Raw genomic sequence first — 18045 nt, 5'->3', positions numbered from 1 at the left:
AGGAAAGTCCGTGACTGGTGAAGTTCCTGCATTAACCACTTCCTGTATGTCTTTCTTTCAAAATAAAAGCCCTCTAGAGTTATATACACAGTTCAGTCTTATACTGGGTTTCAGTTTTGTTTCCGTTTGATCATACAACTGCGGCTGGCAACTAGCTTTACACAATGATCGCGTTTCAGGTCAGCGTTGGATGGTTAGTCAATCAGTCAGTCAGTGATGCTGCATCTGATTGGGCGATAGAACGGATACGCCCGTGATGGAGATCTCGGCGAACGGCACATCCGGGACCTTCAGCTCAGGAGACATTTAATCCTTCGACGGCAATGCAAGACGCCCACCTAATGAGGTAAAGTTGGCTAATAACTGCCTTAGAAAACATAATTGCAAAGCCTCTGAAACTGATATGTCCGCAGCGGAGCTCTTGGTGAACGGCACATCAAGGACCATTAGTGCTCAGGAGATATTTAATCCTTAGACGTCGATGCTAGACACCCACCTCATGAGGTGAAGTGGTTAAGTAGCTAGCCAATTAGCTAAACGGAAATCAAACAGCAGTGGACTCAAACAACAGGAGGGGATGTATCATAAATATTAATTAATTACTTTTGCTTAATCTTTAAATCAGATAGTAGAAGTTGTTGCTAAATATAACTGTTCATAACAATGCGAACCTGAGTTAAAGTACCATTCTCCAAACAAACGTTTTCATCTTCAACTGCAGAGACAGTCAAAGTTGTTTGTTTTTTTGGTTTTTTTGCACAAGATATTTTTTCTGGAATTTAGATGATGTTTTCCTATTTAACACAAATTGATGATATTAGTTAATCAGTACAGGTAGAGTACAGTTTTATAATGATTTTATAGTAGCATTTATCTTATAAGTTGCTTTGTTGGTGCTTTGGTAAGTTAATATTATTTGTTAAATTTTTTAAATGTTTAATGACATTTACACAGGATTTACACCGATCTATTAGCCTGATCAGCAAAGGAGTTATGAATAATACCACTTTGATTCAAAATAAGTACTGGTCTTTTTTTGTACTTGTCTCATTGACTTTTTGTCATCTTCCCATGTAGATGTTTGCAGGTTGAGGACTACATGGCCAAGTAAAGAGCATGTCAAAAAGAAGAGCCAGACTTCATCCTGAGGCTGAGGCTACTCAGTTTATTTTATCTGGAGGTGACAAGCCTTGTTTAAAGGTCCAGTGGATCAATGACTATAAAGGTATGTTCGATATCATTCCTGATGATTACTGCGTGAACGTTACTAGACATCATGACAACATAATCACACAACACAACAAATTGCTAATGAAATTGTTGCCATCTATTTTAATAATAATTTTTTAAAGTCCGTGTAAAGCAGAAATAAATGTGTGTTATGAGTTTGTCACACCACAGAAACATGTGTCATTGACCACTGAGCCAAATTTGAAAGATTAAAAAAATTGCCAAGTATATAAAATTAGGTCTCAAAATCATGGAAAAACAAGCACTTCTCTCTGCTGTGAAACGCTGGGGGCGTGTCAGTTAGAGGCGCTGGAGCCACACCCACGTAGGGAGGGGAGCCTCCTCCGTGTGCTCTACAAAGACGTAACCTACAGTAACAATGGAAGCTAGCAGCATCATCGGACGGACCCAGCCCGACCTGTTTGAGCCATCAGAGCCAGAAACTGACTCTGAGTCAGACACTGATAGTGCTCAGCCTCGTTCCTCACAGTCCATGTTTTACATTACACACAAACGTAAAACCCCAGTCTACATATAATTCCTTGTCATAGCTATATTGGTGTACATTAAATATTACCTGTAGATTGTCATTGTGCTGTCAGATGGACTCCGCTCAGGGAATGAGGCCAAATCATGTCATGATTGAATGCAATAACATTTGCTAACATTACATGGGCATGACAGGATGCACAATGTAAAATCACTTTCAGGATTTGCACCTTCAGCAAAATGCATTTAATTGCCCAAATGTACAATATTTATAACATGCATAAGCACACACTGACAATCTCTGGCGGGCACGTAATGCCGGTGGCGTAGATTAGAGCACCTGTTGTCGGCTGGACTGGGGGATGCAAGCCGGGGACGGAGAGGGTCTGTTCGGCCCCACTGACCAGCGTCAACGGACTCTTCAGATATCCAGACTTTACCTGGTGATAGTTGCTGAAACTATCAGGGGGGTAAAGTGGACACTGCAGAGACGGGTGATGGTGGTGATTTGAAACTTTCCACAGTAGCTCCTCTTGACAAAATCACTGTTTCCTTATGTTGTCATCCTTAGGAAACTTAAATAAGCGAAGAACGTCGTTACCCTGCACACTGTGGCATCCAGGAAAGATATACCAGCCATGTGGAGGAGACATGACTGTTTAGCTGGTTAGCTAGCTGCAAACTATTCTAAGAGATGCTATCCAAGACTCGAGAGCGAGCGGAAAAGCCACCAAAGCTGATGCACTGAATGTATTTTTACCACTTCCGCAGCAGGGCCGGGTTTATGCAAATCATGGCCACGTTACGTAACGCTGCCATGATTTCTGACCCGTCCATTAAATCCTGAACACAGAAATTTTGAAACACAGTTTGTGAGCATGGCTCCAAAATTAAATTCTAAATGGTTGAATGCTTTTTACATGTTTTAAGGAAATACGTTTATGACCTATTTAATGTGTTTACAAGAAAATGACTGAATTTGCTTTACACGGACATTAAGTGATTTTATTGATTACAGCCCTAATCATCAATTCCAGACATCACCAAACACCATTCAGATCTTTTTCTCACTGTTAAAAAGTCTTATGTTTGTTTGTTCTGCATATGTTTTGTGAATACCTGATCAGCTGCAGTTAATAAACCTGATTTGGATTGTATTACTTGACACTTATCAGTAAACTTTTGTGTATTAGGACGTGGTGTATTTGCCTGTGCACCAATTGAAAAGGGATCCTTTGTGGTCGAGTACCGTGGGGAGTTGATTTCACAATATGAACGGGACAAGCGGCAGAAAAAGTACAGAGAGAAGCAAAATGTTTTCCTGTTTGATTTTGAATGGAACAGTAGCTCATGGTGGTAAGTAAAGGCCTATACAAGATTAACTGTGCTTTACAACAATATGGTTTTAGTGCAGAAAACTTAAATATGTTTCTTTGTTTAGCATTGATGCCTCCCATGAAGATGACTCACTGGGTCGGCTGGTTAATGATGGCCACAAGTCCTCAAACTGCAAAATGAAAAAGCTGACAGTCCATGGTAAACCTCATCTTTGCTTGTTTGCTATTGAAGACATCCAAGCAGAGAGTGAAATAACCTATGACTATGGAGAATCTCAGTGGCCATGGCGAGCTCTGGTGAGTAAATCCTCTTCATAGATTATACAGTAAAAGATCTGTTAAGTATTAGGAGATGAAAAAGACAGATTAAATTAAAATTATTGATTATAATTTCTAGTTCAATTCACAATTGTGTGGGGTTTAGAGCTTTCTTTGACACCAACAGACGAAGTTAGAAGTCAGGAACATGGACTCTACATGTGTTCAGTCGTCATGTCCTCATATTGTTTTAGGCTGTGAAAGACTTGAGTGTGTTTCAGTTGATGTGCTCATGGGTTGACCCAAGGACTGTAGAGCGTGTGTTACATGTCCTCATATTGTTTTAGGCTGTGAAAGACTTGAGTGTGTTTCAGGTGATGTCCCCATATTGTCTGACCCATCTACTGTAGAGTGTGTGTTACATGTCCTCATACTGCTGGGTAGCAGATGCTGTACAGTGTAAGCAGTTTCTATAGAGTTTGGCATAATGAGCCTACATCCTCCTGTGAATTTCGCTCACTGCAACAAGTGTGATCATTTGTTCATTAATTAGTCAGGATTTATAGTACAGAATATGTCTGACACTGTATTGTTGTGTTTTGTTGCAGACACCAAGTGTTCAGACCCTGACTCAACCTTCTGCAGACCAAGAAGTGTGTGAGAGATCCACTTCATCCTTCCAACAGGTAATTACACATTAATTTATTCTATTTAGAATTAAGTATGTGTCTTAATTGGGCCCAGTGCATACACAAAATGCCCTTTCACTGTATGAAAACAATCAGTTTGTGTAAAATGTTCACAATAGCAAGGTTAGCATTACTTGTTTGTGAATAGCTTAGCAAACAGACATTGGCTGTACTATTTGTTGGCTCTAACTTCCCCTTGAAGCATCAAATTGATCTGTATTCTCACTAAATTCTTTATTTTTAGTCCTTTTTCCTTATGTTTTTGTCCATTTCACATCTGCTGATCAGTTAACATGATTGGATTTCTGGGGAAGTAGTTCCGTTCACATCACTGTGGGGTTTAGAGCTTTCTTTTACACCAACAGAAGAAGTTAGAAGTCAAGAACATGGACTCTATATGTGTTCAGTCGTCATGTCCTCATATTGTTTTAGGCTGTGAAAGACTTGAGTGTGTTTCAGTTGATGTGCTCATGGGTTGACCCAAGGACTGTAGAGCGTGTGTTATATGTCCTCATATTGTTTTAGGCTGTGAAAGACTTGAGTGTGTTTCAGGTGATGTCCCCATATTGTCTGACCCATCGACTGTAGAGTGTGTGTTAGATGTCCTCATATTGTTGGGTAGCAGATGCTGGACAGTGTTAGCAGTTTCTATAGAGTTTTGCATAACGAGCCTACATCCTCCTGTGAATTATGTTCACTGAAACAAGTATGATCATTTGTTAAGTAATTAATCAGGATTTATAGTACAGAATATGTCTGACACTGTATTGTTGTGTTTTGTTGCAGACACCAAGTGTTCAGATCCTGACTCAACCTTCTGCAGACCAAGAAGTGTGTGAGAGATCCACTTCATCCTTCCAACAGGTAATTACACATTAATTTATTCTATTTAGAATTAAGTATGTGTCTTAATTGGGCCCAGTGCATACACAAAATGCCCTTTCACTGTATGAAAACAATCAGTTTGTGTAAAATGTTCACAATAGCAAGGTTAGCATTACTTGTTTGTGAATAGCTTAGCAAACAGACATTGGCTGTACTATTTGTTGGCTCTAACTTCCCCTTGAAGCATCAAATTGATCTGTATTCTCACTAAATTCTTTATTTTTAGTCCTTTTTCCTTATGTTTTTGTCCATTTCACATCTGCTGATCAGTTAACATGATTGGATTTCTGGGGAAGTAGTTCCGTTCACATCACTGTGGGGTTTAGAGCTTTCTTTTACACCAACAGAAGAAGTTAGAAGTCAAGAACATGGACTCTATATGTGTTCAGTCGTCATGTCCTCATATTGTTTTAGGCTGTGAAAGACTTGAGTGTGTTTCAGGTGATGTCCCCATATTGTCTGACCCATCGACTGTAGAGTGTGTGTTAGATGTCCTCATATTGTTGGGTAGCAGATGCTGGACAGTGTTAGCAGTTTCTATAGAGTTTTGCACAACGAGCCTACATCCTCCTGTGAATTATGTTCACTGAAACAAGTATGATCATTTGTTAAGTAATTAATCAGGATTTATAGTACAGAATATGTCTGACACTGCATTGTTGTGTTTTGTTGCAGAAACCAAGTGTTCAGATCCTGACTCAACCTTCTGCAGACCAAGAAGTGTGTGAGAGCTCCACTTCATCCTTCCAACAGGTAATTGCACATTAATTTATTCTATTTAGAATTAAGTATGTGTCTTAATTGGGCCCAGTGCATACACAAAATGCCCTTTCACTGTATGAAAACAATCAGTTTGTTTAAAATGTTCACAATAGCAAGGTTAGCATTACTTGTTTGTGAATAGCTTAGCAAACAGACATTGGCTGTACTATTTGTTGGCTCTAACTTCCCCTTGAAGCATCAAATTGATCTGTATTCTCACTAAATTCTTTATTTTTAGTCCTTCTTCCTTATGTTTTTGTCCATTTCACATCTGCTGATCAGTTAACATGATTGGATTCCTGGGGAAGTAGATCCGTTCACATCAGTGTGGGGTTTAGAGCTTTCTTTGACACCAACAGAAGAAGTTAGAAGTCAGGAACATGGATTCTATATATTATCAGTCGTCATGTCCTCATATTGTTTTAGGCTGTGAAAGACTTGAGTGTGTTTCATTTGTTGTCCCCATATTGTCTGACCCAACAACTGTAGAGTGTGTGTTACATGTCCTCATATTGTTTTAGGCTGTGAATGACTTGAGTGTGTTTCAGGTGATGTCCCCATATTGTCTGACCCATCGACTGTAGAGTGTGTGTTACATGTCCTCATATTGTTGGGTAGCAGATGCTGTACAGTGTTAGCAGTTTCTATAGAGTTTTGCATAACGAGCCTACATCCTCCTGTGAATTTCGCTCACTGAAACAAGTATGATCATTTGTTCATTAATTAGTCAGGATTTATAGTACAGAATATGTCTGACACTGTATTGTTGTGTTTTGTTGCAGACACCAAGTGTTCAGACCCTGACTCAACCTTCTGCAGACCAAGAAGTGTGTGAGAGATCCACTTCATCCTTCCAGCAGGTAATTACACATTAATTTATTCTATTTAGAATTAAGTATGTGTCTCAGTTGGGCCCAGTGCATACACAAAATGCCCTTTCACTGTATTAAAACAATCAGTTTGTTTAAAATGTTCACAATAGCAAGGTTAGCATTATTTGTTTGTGAATAGCTTAGCAAACAGACATTAGCTGTACTATTTGTTGGCTCTAACTTCCCCTTGAAGCATCAGATTGATCTGTATTCTCACTAAATTCTTTATTTTAAGTCCATTTCCTAATGTTTTTGTCCATTTAACATCTGCTGATCAGTTTACATGATTGGATTTCTGGGGAAGTAGTTCCGTTCACATCAGTGTGGGGTTTAGAGCTTTCTTTGACACAAACAGAAGAAGTTAGAAGTCAGGAACATGGACTCTATATGTGTTCAGTCGTCATGTCCTCATATTGTTTTAGGCTGTGAAAGACTTGAGTGTGTTTCAGTTGATGTGCTCATATGGTTGACCCAAGGACTGTAGAGCGTGTGTTACATGTCCTCATATTGTTTTCGGCTGTGAAAGACTTGAGTGTGTTTCAGGTGATGTCCCCATATTGTCTGACCCATCGACTGTAGAGTGTGTGTTAGATGTCCTCATATTGTTGGCTAGCAGATGCTGTACAGTGTTAGCAGTTCCTATAGAGTTTTGCATAACGAGCCTACATCCTCCTGTGAATTTTGCTCACTGAAACAAGTATGATCATTTGTTCATTAATTAATCAGGATTTATAGTACAGAATATGTCTGACACTGTATTGTTGTGTTTTGTTGCAGACACCAAGTGTTCAGATCCTGACTCAACCTTCTGCAGACCAAGAAGCGAGTGAGAGATCCACTTCATCCTTCCAACAGGTAAATTCACGTTAATTTATTCTATTTGGATGAAGTATGTGTCTTAATTGGGCCCAGTGCATACACAAAATGCCCTTTCACTGTATTAAAACAATCAGTTTGTTTAAAATGTTCACAATGGCAATGTTAGCATTACTTGTTTGTGAATAGCTTAGCAGACAGACATTGGGTGTACCAATTATTAGCTCTAACTTCCCCTTGAAGCATCAAATTGATCTGTATTCTCACTAAATTCTTTATTTTTAGTCCTTTTTCCTTATGTTTTTGTCCATTTAACATCTGCTGATCAGTTAACATGATTAGATTTCTGGGGAAGTAGATCCGTTCACATCAGTGTGGGGTTTAGAGCTTTCTTTGACACCAACAGAAGAAGTTAGAAGTCAGGAACATGGATTCTATATGTTATCAGTCGTCATGTCCTCATATTGTTTTAGGCTGTGAAAGACTTGAGTGTGTTTCATTTGTTGTCCCCATATTGTCTGACCCAACAACTGTAGAGTGTGTGTTGCATGTCCTCATATTGTTTTAGGCTGTGAATGACTTGAGTGTGTTTCAGGGGATGTCCCCATATTGTCTGACCCATCGACTGTAGAGTGTGTGTTAGATGTCCTCATATTGTTGGCTAGCAGATGCTGTACAGTGTTAGCAGTTCCTATAGAGTTTTGCATAACGAGCCTACATCCTCCTGTGAATTTTGCTCACTGAAACAAGTATGATCATTTGTTCATTAATTAATCAGGATTTATAGTACAGAATATGTCTGACACTGTATTGTTGTGTTTTGTTGCAGAGACCAAGTGTTCAGATCCTGACTCAACCTTTTGCAGACCAAGAAGCGAGTGAGAGATCCACTTCATCCTTCCAACAGGTAAATTCACGTTAATTTATTCTATTTGGATGAAGTATGTGTCTTAATTGGGCCCAGTGTATACACAAAATGCCCTTTCACTGTATTAAAACAATCAGTTTGTTTAAAATGTTCACAATGGCAATGTTAGCATTACTTGTTTGTGAATAGCTTAGCAGACAGACATTGGGTGTACCAATTGTTAGCTCTAACTTCCCCTTGAAGCATCAAATTGATCTGTATTCTCACTAAATTCTTTATTTTTAGTCCTTTTTCCTTATGTTTTTGTCCATTTAACATCTGCTGATCAGTTAACATGATTAGATTTCTGGGGAAGTAGATCCGTTCACATCAGTGTGGGGTTTAGAGCTTTCTTTGACACCAACAGAAGAAGTTAGAAGTCAGGAACATGGATTCTATATGTTATCAGTCGTCATGTCCTCATATTGTTTTAGGCTGTGAAAGACTTGAGTGTGTTTCATTTGTTGTCCCCATATTGTCTGACCCAACAACTGTAGAGTGTGTGTTACATGTCCTCATATTGTTTTAGGCTGTGAATGACTTGAGTGTGTTTCAGGGGATGTCCCCATATTGTCTGACCCATCGACTGTAGAGTGTGTGTTAGATGTCCTCATATTGTTGGCTAGCAGATGCTGTACAGTGTTAGCAGTTCCTATAGAGTTTTGCATAACGAGCCTACATCCTCCTGTGAATTTTGCTCACTGAAACAAGTATGATCATTTGTTCATTAATTAATCAGGATTTATAGTACAGAATATGTCTGACACTGTATTGTTGTGTTTTGTTGCAGAGACCAAGTGTTCAGATCCTGACTCAACCTTTTGCAGACCAAGAAGCGAGTGAGAGATCCACTTCATCCTTCCAACAGGTAAATTCACGTTAATTTATTCTATTTGGATGAAGTATGTGTCTTAATTGGGCCCAGTGCATACACAAAATGCCCTTTCACTGTATTAAAACAATCAGTTTGTTTAAAATGTTCACAATAGCAATGTTAGCATTACTTGTTTGTGAATAGCTTAGCAGACAGACATTGGGTGTACCAATTGTTAGCTCTAACTTCCCCTTGAAGCATCAAATTGATCTGTCTTCTCACTAAATTCTTTATTTTTAGTCCTTTTTCCTTATGTTTTTGTCCATTTAACATCTGCTGATCAGTTAACATGATTAGATTTCTGGGGAAGTAGATCCGTTCACATCAGTGTGGGGTTTAGAGCTTTCTTTGACACCAACAGAAGAAGTTAGAAGTCAGGAACATGGATTCTATATGTTATCAGTCGTCATGTCCTCATATTGTTTTAGGCTGTGAAAGACTTGAGTTTGTTTCATTTGTTGTCCCCATATTGTCTGACCCAACAACTGTAGAGTGTGTGTTGCATGTCCTCATATTGTTTTAGGCTGTGAAAGACTTGAGTGTGTTTCAGGTGATGTCCCCATATTGTCTGACCCATCCACTGTAGAGTGTGTGTTACATGTCCTCATATTGTTTTAGGCTGTGAATGACTTGAGTGTGTTTCAGGTTGTGTCTCCTCATATTGTCTGGCCCATCGACTGTAGAGTGTGTGTTGCATGTCCTCATCTTGCTGGGTAGCAGATGCTGTACAGTGTTAGCAGTTTCTATAGAGTTTTGCATTATGAGCCTACATTCTCCTGTGAATTATGTTCACTGAAAGAAGTATCATCATTTGTTCATTAATTAGTCAGGATTTATAGTACAGAACATGTCTGACACTGCATTGTTGTGTTTTGTTGCAGAAACCAAATGTTCAGACCCTGACTCAACCTTTTGCAGGCCAAGAAGCGAGTGAGAGATCCACTTCATCCTTCCAACAGGTAATTACACATCAATTTATTCTATTTGGATGAAGTATGTGTCTTAATTGGGCCCAGTGCATACACAAAATGCCCTTTCACTGTATTAAAACAATCAGTTTGTTTAAAATGTTCACAATAGCAAGGTTAGCATTACTTGTTTCTGAATAGCTTAGCAAACAAACATTGGGTGTACAAATTGTTAGCTCTAACTTCCCCTTGAAGCATCAAATTGATCTGTATTCTCACTAAATTCTTCATTTTTAGTCCTTTTTCCTTATGTTTTTGTCCATTTAACATCTGCTGATCAGTTAACATGATTGGACTTCTGGGGAAGTAGTGCCGTTCACATCAGTGTGGGGTTTAGAGCTTTCTTTGACACCAACAGAAGAAGTTAGAAGTCAAGAACATGGACTCTATATGTGTTCAGTCGTCATGTCCTCATATTGTTTTAGGCTTTGAAAGACTTGGGTGTGTTTCAGTTGTTGTCCTCATATTGTGTGACCCAACAACTGTAGAGTGTGTGTTACATGTCCTCATATTGTTTTAGGCTGTGAAAGACTTGAGTATGTTTCAGGTGATGTCCTCATATTGTCTGACCCATCGACTGTAGAGTGTGTGTTACATGTCCTCATATTGGTTGGTAGCAGATGCTGTACAGTGTTAGCAGTTTCTATGGAGTTTGGCATAACAAGCTTAAATCTTCCTGTGAATTTTGCTCACTGAAACAAATATGATCATTTGTTCATTAGTCAGGATTTATAGTACAGAATATGTCTGACACTGTATTGTTGTGTGTTTTTGCAGACACCAAGTGTTCAGATCTTGACTCAACCTTCTGCAGACCAAGAAGTGTGTGAGAGCTCCACTTCATCCTTCCAACAGGTAATTACACATTCTTTTATTCTATTTGGAATTAAGTATATGTCTCAGTTGGCTCCAGTGCATACACAAAATGCCCTTTCACTGTATTAAAACAATCAGTTTGTTTAAAATGTTCACAATAACAAGGTTAGCATTACTTGTTTGTGAATAGCTTAGCAGACAGACATTGGGTGTACCAATTGTTAGCTCTAACTCCCCCTTGAAGCATCAAATTGATCTGTATTCTCACTAAATTCTTTATTTTTAGTCCTTTTTCCTTATGTTTTTGTCCATTTAACATCTGCTGATCAGTTAACATGATTGGATTTCTGGGGAAGTAGATCCGTTCACATCAGTGTGGGGATTAGAGCTTTCTTTGACACCAACAGAAGAAGTTAGAAGTCAGGAACATGGATTCTATATGTTATCAGTCGTCATGTCCTCATGTTGTTTTAGGCTGTGAAAGACTTGAGTGTGTTTCAGTTGTTGTCCTCATATTGTTTTAGGCTGTGAAAGACTTGAGTATGTTTCAGGTGATGTTCCCATATTGTCTGACCCATCGACTGTAGAGTGTGTGTTACATGTCCTCATATTGGTTGGTAGCAGATGCTGTACAGTGTTAGCAGTTTCTATAGAGTTTGGCATAACAAGCTTAAATCTTCCTGTGAATTTTGCTCACTGAAACAAGTATGATCATTTGTTCATTAATTAGTCAGGATTTATAGTACGGAATATGTCTGACACTGTATTGTTGTGTGTTGTTGCAGACACCAAGTGTTCAGATCTTGACTCAACCTTCTGCAGACCAAGAAGTGTGTGAGAGCTCCACTTCATCCTTCCAACAGGTAATTACACATTCTTTTATTCTATTTGGAATTAAGTATATGTCTCAGTTGGCTCCAGTGCATACATGGAATGCCCTTTCACTGTATTTAAACAATCAGTTTGTTTAAAATGTTCACAATATCATAAATATCAACATTTGATTTCTGGGGAAGTAAATCAATTTACATCAGTGTGGGGTTTAGAGCTTTCTTTGACAACAAAGAACAATTAAGAAACACTATTAATTTCATTTACAGTGTAATTAATTGCATCATAATTTCCAGTTACAGTTTTGTGTAATCTCAAACAAATAATGAATCTCTGTCATTTCATTTAAGGTCAGCCAGACCACTGGAGGTGTCTCCTTCCACCAAACAGCTACTGCAAAGCAAGTAAGACAGCTGCCTCCTTCTCCTTCATTCAAAAATGTTCTGTTCTTTGACTAGGGATATTTACTCTTTTAGGAAATATTGTAGAATCTTAACTAAGACTAAGGTTCTTTACATTTGATTCTTGATATGGACAGTCAAGAGCAAGCCGTCATCTACAAAATCTAAAGCGGCATCATGCTCGGTGTGAGGAACGTTACAATGATGCCAAGAAAAAGATATTTGAGAGAGAGAGGCAGATGACTTTGAGTCTGTTCACCAGAATGAGTAATTCTTTGAGTATGCAAATCAAAGCAAAAACCAAACATTTGGCCATATTCAAATGAATTATTTTCAAGGTATTTATTTTACAAGAACCTCCATGGGCCTAGCAGAATTTCTCTCATTCACTTGTTGTTTCTAGTTCATGCACCATGTTTGAAAGACAACGTTGCAAAAGATTTTTTTTCACAAAACATTTGTTATACTTTTATGCGATAGGTGAGTCATAGTAACGCAAAACTTTGTTATGCATTGTTCTCCTTTATATCATACAACATCAAATCACACACTGCGGTGTGTTATGGTTTAGGGATTCAAAGTGTTATCTAAGCCATTTAATCATTTACACTTTAATATAACTGGGGTGAAAATGTCTATTCAGTGAATTGTATTTACAGTATTAATAATGGTTTTAAAGGTTGAACATCCCTTGGTCGATGATGGTGGATTTGATGATGGAAACTCTGAAAGCTTAAGTGACCAGGTTATGAATATGACACAGTAGTGAAATAGAAAAACAATTTTATTAAGAAACCCAATTCAATTTCATGTTTTTAATGACTCATCACGTCAAGTCAATTCGTGTTATGCACAATTTGATGGTACTGTACAGGGAATGATATCTTGGCTATTTAGGAATGTGATAATGCTTTTTTCTCTATTTTCTTTCAGATCTCTACTGATGAATCTTCAGATTGTACAGATTATGACCCTAACCCTATCCCTTTAGGGATGAGTTGCAGTGCAAATTCATCAGGGAATACATCACACAATAACTTTAACCCTAATGCTACCATGGCAACCTCTGGTGCTGGGGAAATGGTTGCTTGTCAAAGACCCACTAGAGCAAGAGAGTCTGATGGTTATCGTCATTGCGAGTTTTGTCAAGGACTATATGCAAGAGATTGCCTTTGGAGACATGTGAGAAACTGTCCTGAGAAGTCCATTGAGGGAGAGCCTCCCACTGGGCGAAAACGGATCCAACTGGACTTACCGAAACCTGATCAAATTCATGAAGCTGTTTGGAAGATTGCCTGTGAAATGAACCAGGATGACATTTCCTTGGTAGTAAGGAGTGAAAGAGACATTCTTAGCCTTGGCGAGTCACTGTATAACGCCAGGAAACCACATGAGAGAAGGAAGGATTACATATGCCAAAAAATGAGAGAGATGGCAAGATTATTGATAACGGCAAGAGCTATGACACCTTTGAAGAGCACAGAAGACCTTGTTATGCCCAGTAACTTTCCCCAGGTCATACAAGCAGTCAGAGCTGTTGCTGGTTATGAGTTGGAAAGCAACTCATATAAAACCCCATCCTTGGCTTTGAAATTGGGGCACAGTTTGGCCAAAGTTGCAGGCATTGTGCAGTGCAATGCCATCATCGCAAATCGCTATGATGTTGCAGAGTTAGCCAAGCAATTTGCCACTCTGTATGAGAAAAAGTGGACAGAGTCCATTTCAGCTGCTGCATTGGGTACACTTAAACAAGCCAAATGGAATAAACCACAGGTTTTACCATTTACACAGGATGTGTTGCTGCTGCACCAGTTTCTTGCAACCGAATCTGCTAAGTGCGTGAAGGACCTGGAGGAAAACCGCAACAGCATAACCTTCGGAAATCTTGCTAAAGTGACTTTAACGCAGGTAGTACTATTTAACGGAAAAAGGCAAGGGGAAGTTTCAAAAATGGAGCTCCGGGTTTTCACATCGCGGAATCGCACAGAGTTGAATCCTGACATTATGATCGGCCTTACTGAATTGGAAAGGAAGCTTGCAAGGCACTTTGACAGAGTTGAGATTCGTGGTAAAGGGTCAAGAATGGTACCTGTGCTTCTCACATCTGACATGATCGCTGCAATGCACCTCCTTGTGACAAACAGGAATGAATGTCAAGTCTGCACACAGAATGTGTACTTGTTTGCACGCCCAGGTGTCCTTTCCCATTACAGAGGCTCTGACTGCTTTCGCAAGTATGCTAAACAATGTGGTGCAAAGTACCCAGAGGCACTCACCTCAACAAGATTTTGGAAACAAGTCGCCACTTTGTCCACAGTGCTAAATCTTAAAGAAAATGAAATGGATCAACTTGCCACCTTTCTCGGACACAACATCCGTGTCCACAGAGAACTCTACCGGCTTCCAGAGAGTACCCTGCAGCTTGCAAAAGTCAGCAAACTGTTCATGGCAATGGAGAAAGGAAAACTGTCTGATCTGCAAGGGAAAGGGCTGGATGACATCGAGATCAATCATGACGGTAAAATTTAGTTTGAAACATAGTTTATAAAGCTTTAAATGTAACATTTATGCATGTTCAGCCTTTAATTTAAAAACTTTGGCCCAACTTTTTTACTCAATCAGATGAAGTAACCACGAGTGATGATGATTCCAGCGAAGAAACCGTTGCTGACCTACATCAACACAAAGGTATCCTGACTCGCACAGTATGTGGTAACATCTTTAAGTTATCAGACTGGAGACAGTTAATAGGTACCATGATAATCTTGTTAGATGGGCTTAAGGCACAACAATATAGTAATTCGAAAGGATGGTAGACATCATCTATGAATATTGTACTGGAAGATCTGGAAACATTGAGAGAAGAAGATGAACAGGTTGAAGCCTATTAGGTCTAGACAACAGAAAGAAAACGAGAAATTGGTGAAGGAAAGGAGACACATAAGAAAGCAATGGAGAAAAGCAACATTAGATGACAAAAAGGGAATTAATGTTTTGCAATAAAAGCTAAGAAGTCAGTAAGCAGTACGCTGGAGGGCAGAGCAAGAAGGAAGGTAAAGAGGAGGTAGCATGTCAGGAAAGCCTTTTCCATAGGGATCCATTTAACATATTTCATTGTTACTTTTCAAAGGCTCCAGAACTGAGACTCCTGGAAATCCAAGCCATGCACCTGACTCAACCACCCTGGACAGCATGGAGGGCACTTCTGCCTCAACCACCTTGGACAACATGGAGGGCACTTCTGCTTCAACCACATTGGACAACAAAAACGGCAACACTGAACCAAGAAATGGTAAAATATAAAATGCACCGAAATACAGAATGTTTGAAGAGAATGTACATGTGATGAAAAGAAAAGTTAAGTCTCCTCAGGCATGGCAGTATGTGAATGCGTGCTTTTATCATAACACATATTCTTTTCATTTTCTATTCTATCCTGCATTTTTTACATTAGCAGAGCCATTGTTCCATTAATAAATGATTTTCTTTTGTTTCTGTTTATGACAGCTGGGAAGGTGAGAAGCGAGCTGCAAAGTACCAGGTAAAAGGGACTGTGACTCCTGCCTCCAAGCAGAGCTGGTAGCTCTAAAAGACAGAGGCTGGGTTGCCATCAAATACTACATTCACAACAGAATCATAGCATCAAAAAGGAAGATGAATAGATAGAACTATAACATGCAAACTGTGGCTAAGGTACTATCCTGTATCAGTTGAACTGAATTTTATTTTCATTCCATGTTGTTTGTAAAAGATCGTGCTAAGTTGCTCAGTTCTGCCAAATGTTCAGATTTATGAGCATGTTTTTTTCAACCCCCCATTCTCCTGGTTTTATTCACAGTACCTGCCATAATTTATTTTAGAAAATGAGGTTCACTCTCAGTTTCAATAAGCAATAGAAAAAGTACTTAAAGAGATTGTTACTTCCTCTTAAGTTTTCAGCAATGCGTTGTTCTTACCCATAAGTTGTTGAATCTGGTTTTTGAAATATTAGACACTTCACTGGAATGGGAGCTATGTAAATTCTGACTTTATTTAGAAAGGTTAGCTGAATATACTGTTTCATAGAAGCTGTAAGCTTCAATAGAGGGTTAACTGTGGTCTTTTTTATAGAAAGATACAAAACTGGTTCAGTTCAAACATGCCTTGTCTACGGCACTGCCTTATACCATGGAGGGAAGGAGGCAAGATTTCTGTATTTTCTGTGGTCTGTTCTGTTTCAATTTACATATTTTGCCAGCAATTAAAAAACAGAATGGCAGAAAGTGTTCCATGTTTTTATTTACATGAACATCTACTATAAAATTCATAAATGCAATACAATAATAACATTTAAAAAGTAGACTGACCACATTTTTTAGCTATGTCTCCTTTTAAGTCTCTACAAAGCTCAGTTTTACTGTGTTGTATTAACATGTGAGTATCTGACATTTCTGTCAGAGGTTACCTGACTGATGAGCATGACTGTTGTACACCTGTGTCTATTATATAGGTATTTCAAACATATGCAACAGGAGTCAAGGTGAAAATACAGACCCCACCCTTTCCTGGTCTTTATAAGTCATGTATACATGAAAATTTTGTGTGTATCCATGGGTTTCACAATTCACCTAAACAGGAAATATCAGTGTGTGATGTTATTGCACCTATAAGTCACATAAACCTGACAGTGTCCTCACAAGTAGCATTAAAATCAGGTTTGACCAAAAGTTGGCCCTAGCCAAAATCTCAACAGATGGGCATATTCCTGGAAGCATGGGGAAGAAACACTTTGATTCCCCTGCCTCTAGGACCTTGGGAAAGGCACGTTCCCATTTTTCACATTTTTGTCTTATGTACCGATATGTCCCGAAAACACGTATGTGTGTGTGTGTGTGTGTGTGTGTGTGTGTGTGCCTGCATTATCCTGCTCCATTGGCAGCACAGCCACAATGGAGCTGACTAATGCAGAAATAGACTGCAGGCTAAGCTTCTTTTTCCAGAAATGTCTCAAAAAGTGAGGAGTGCATCCTGTGGCCTGTTCCTTCTACATCTGTATCTGCCTCTCCACCTCCTCTGCTACAGAAACATGCATACGTCACCGGTTAAAGCACAATAATGGCCTCTTCAGACACAGCTCATTATGTTGATGGTTGAGGGAGGTTAAAGAATCAAGACGGACAGAAAAGGAGACAGACGGAGAGACTGGAGGCTCCATCAGACCTGCATTTATACCTGTTTGTATCTAAATCATTGTTCACTCCAGCAGAATTGCAGTGATCAGTGGATTGTAGGGGTGAAACGTGCACAGAGGTCACGGCTTGGTTCACATCCCAATGTAGAAATCGATGGATACATTTCATTTAATTTGTCTTAAACCAACATTAGACAAGACCCTTTAGTTCAGGACTGAGGTAGCAACTGTCTCAGTGTTGGTTTCCTAGTTAACAAAAAGAATAACACGCTGGCTGTGTGAGTTGTGCTTCTCACTGCTCACGTCCAGCGAGGCTGCAGCTGAGTCTCGCCTAATTTAAACCACGCCATGTGAGTGGTCAACAATAAAGCTGAAAACAACCTGTAGACATCAAATTGACATCATACCAGCGTCCCACAACAGTTTTGATGTTTCTAAATCTTTCAACGGGGGTAAAGAAAAATCATGTCATCATATTTATTGATCGTTATCAAAGGCAAACCAGCTGTATGCAGTGGCTAGCTGCACGGCTAACTGAACAAACAAACAGCTAACTGCAGCTCCAGTTAACAGCCCTTCATGGTTCCATATACTGCCCATCTAAAAATATCAAATAAAATCAGTTATAAAAAATAGAATAACTTTTTTTTTAACATTCACTTGTTTTGTGTTTTGCCCAACTGTGGAGCAACACTGACACACCTTCTCATCCTCAACCTAAAGACCAAATAATCCAGAGT

At 39.1% G+C, this 18045-nt stretch overlaps 2 protein-coding genes across 44 annotated transcripts in view; one reads left to right on the top strand and one right to left on the bottom strand.

Annotated features, from left to right (window-relative positions):
* The window catches only part of LOC115580514 (serine/threonine-protein kinase BRSK2-like), a 208374-nt gene that overhangs the window by 92020 nt on the left and 98309 nt on the right, over positions 1 to 18045 (bottom strand). The window lies entirely within an intron of this gene.
* Positions 248 to 16383, top strand: LOC115580511 (uncharacterized). Of its 31 annotated transcripts, XM_030414944.1 has the most exons (19): positions 259 to 346; positions 1078 to 1225; positions 2913 to 3075; positions 3161 to 3353; positions 3923 to 4000; positions 4790 to 4867; positions 5564 to 5641; positions 6433 to 6510; positions 7300 to 7377; positions 8168 to 8245; positions 9036 to 9113; positions 10001 to 10078; positions 10865 to 10942; positions 11689 to 11766; positions 12085 to 12138; positions 13069 to 14653; positions 14758 to 14823; positions 15266 to 15427; positions 15643 to 16383. In XM_030414944.1, exons 2-19 carry the CDS (start codon positions 1117 to 1119, stop codon positions 15678 to 15680), a joined length of 3150 nt encoding a protein of 1049 aa, XP_030270804.1. In that variant the 5' UTR covers positions 259 to 346; positions 1078 to 1116; the 3' UTR covers positions 15681 to 16383. The 31 variants fall into 31 exon arrangements, with proteins under 31 accessions (XP_030270805.1, XP_030270804.1, XP_030270809.1 ...); XM_030414945.1 differs by having other exon boundaries at positions 248 to 1225; XM_030414949.1 differs by lacking the exon at positions 4790 to 4867.

This window comes from Sparus aurata, chromosome 4, assembly GCF_900880675.1.
Source record: "Sparus aurata chromosome 4, fSpaAur1.1, whole genome shotgun sequence".
Taxonomy (NCBI): domain Eukaryota; kingdom Metazoa; phylum Chordata; class Actinopteri; order Spariformes; family Sparidae; genus Sparus; species Sparus aurata.
The sequence above is the reverse complement of the archived record's forward strand: the minus strand, read 5'-3'. Positions and strand labels throughout refer to the sequence as shown.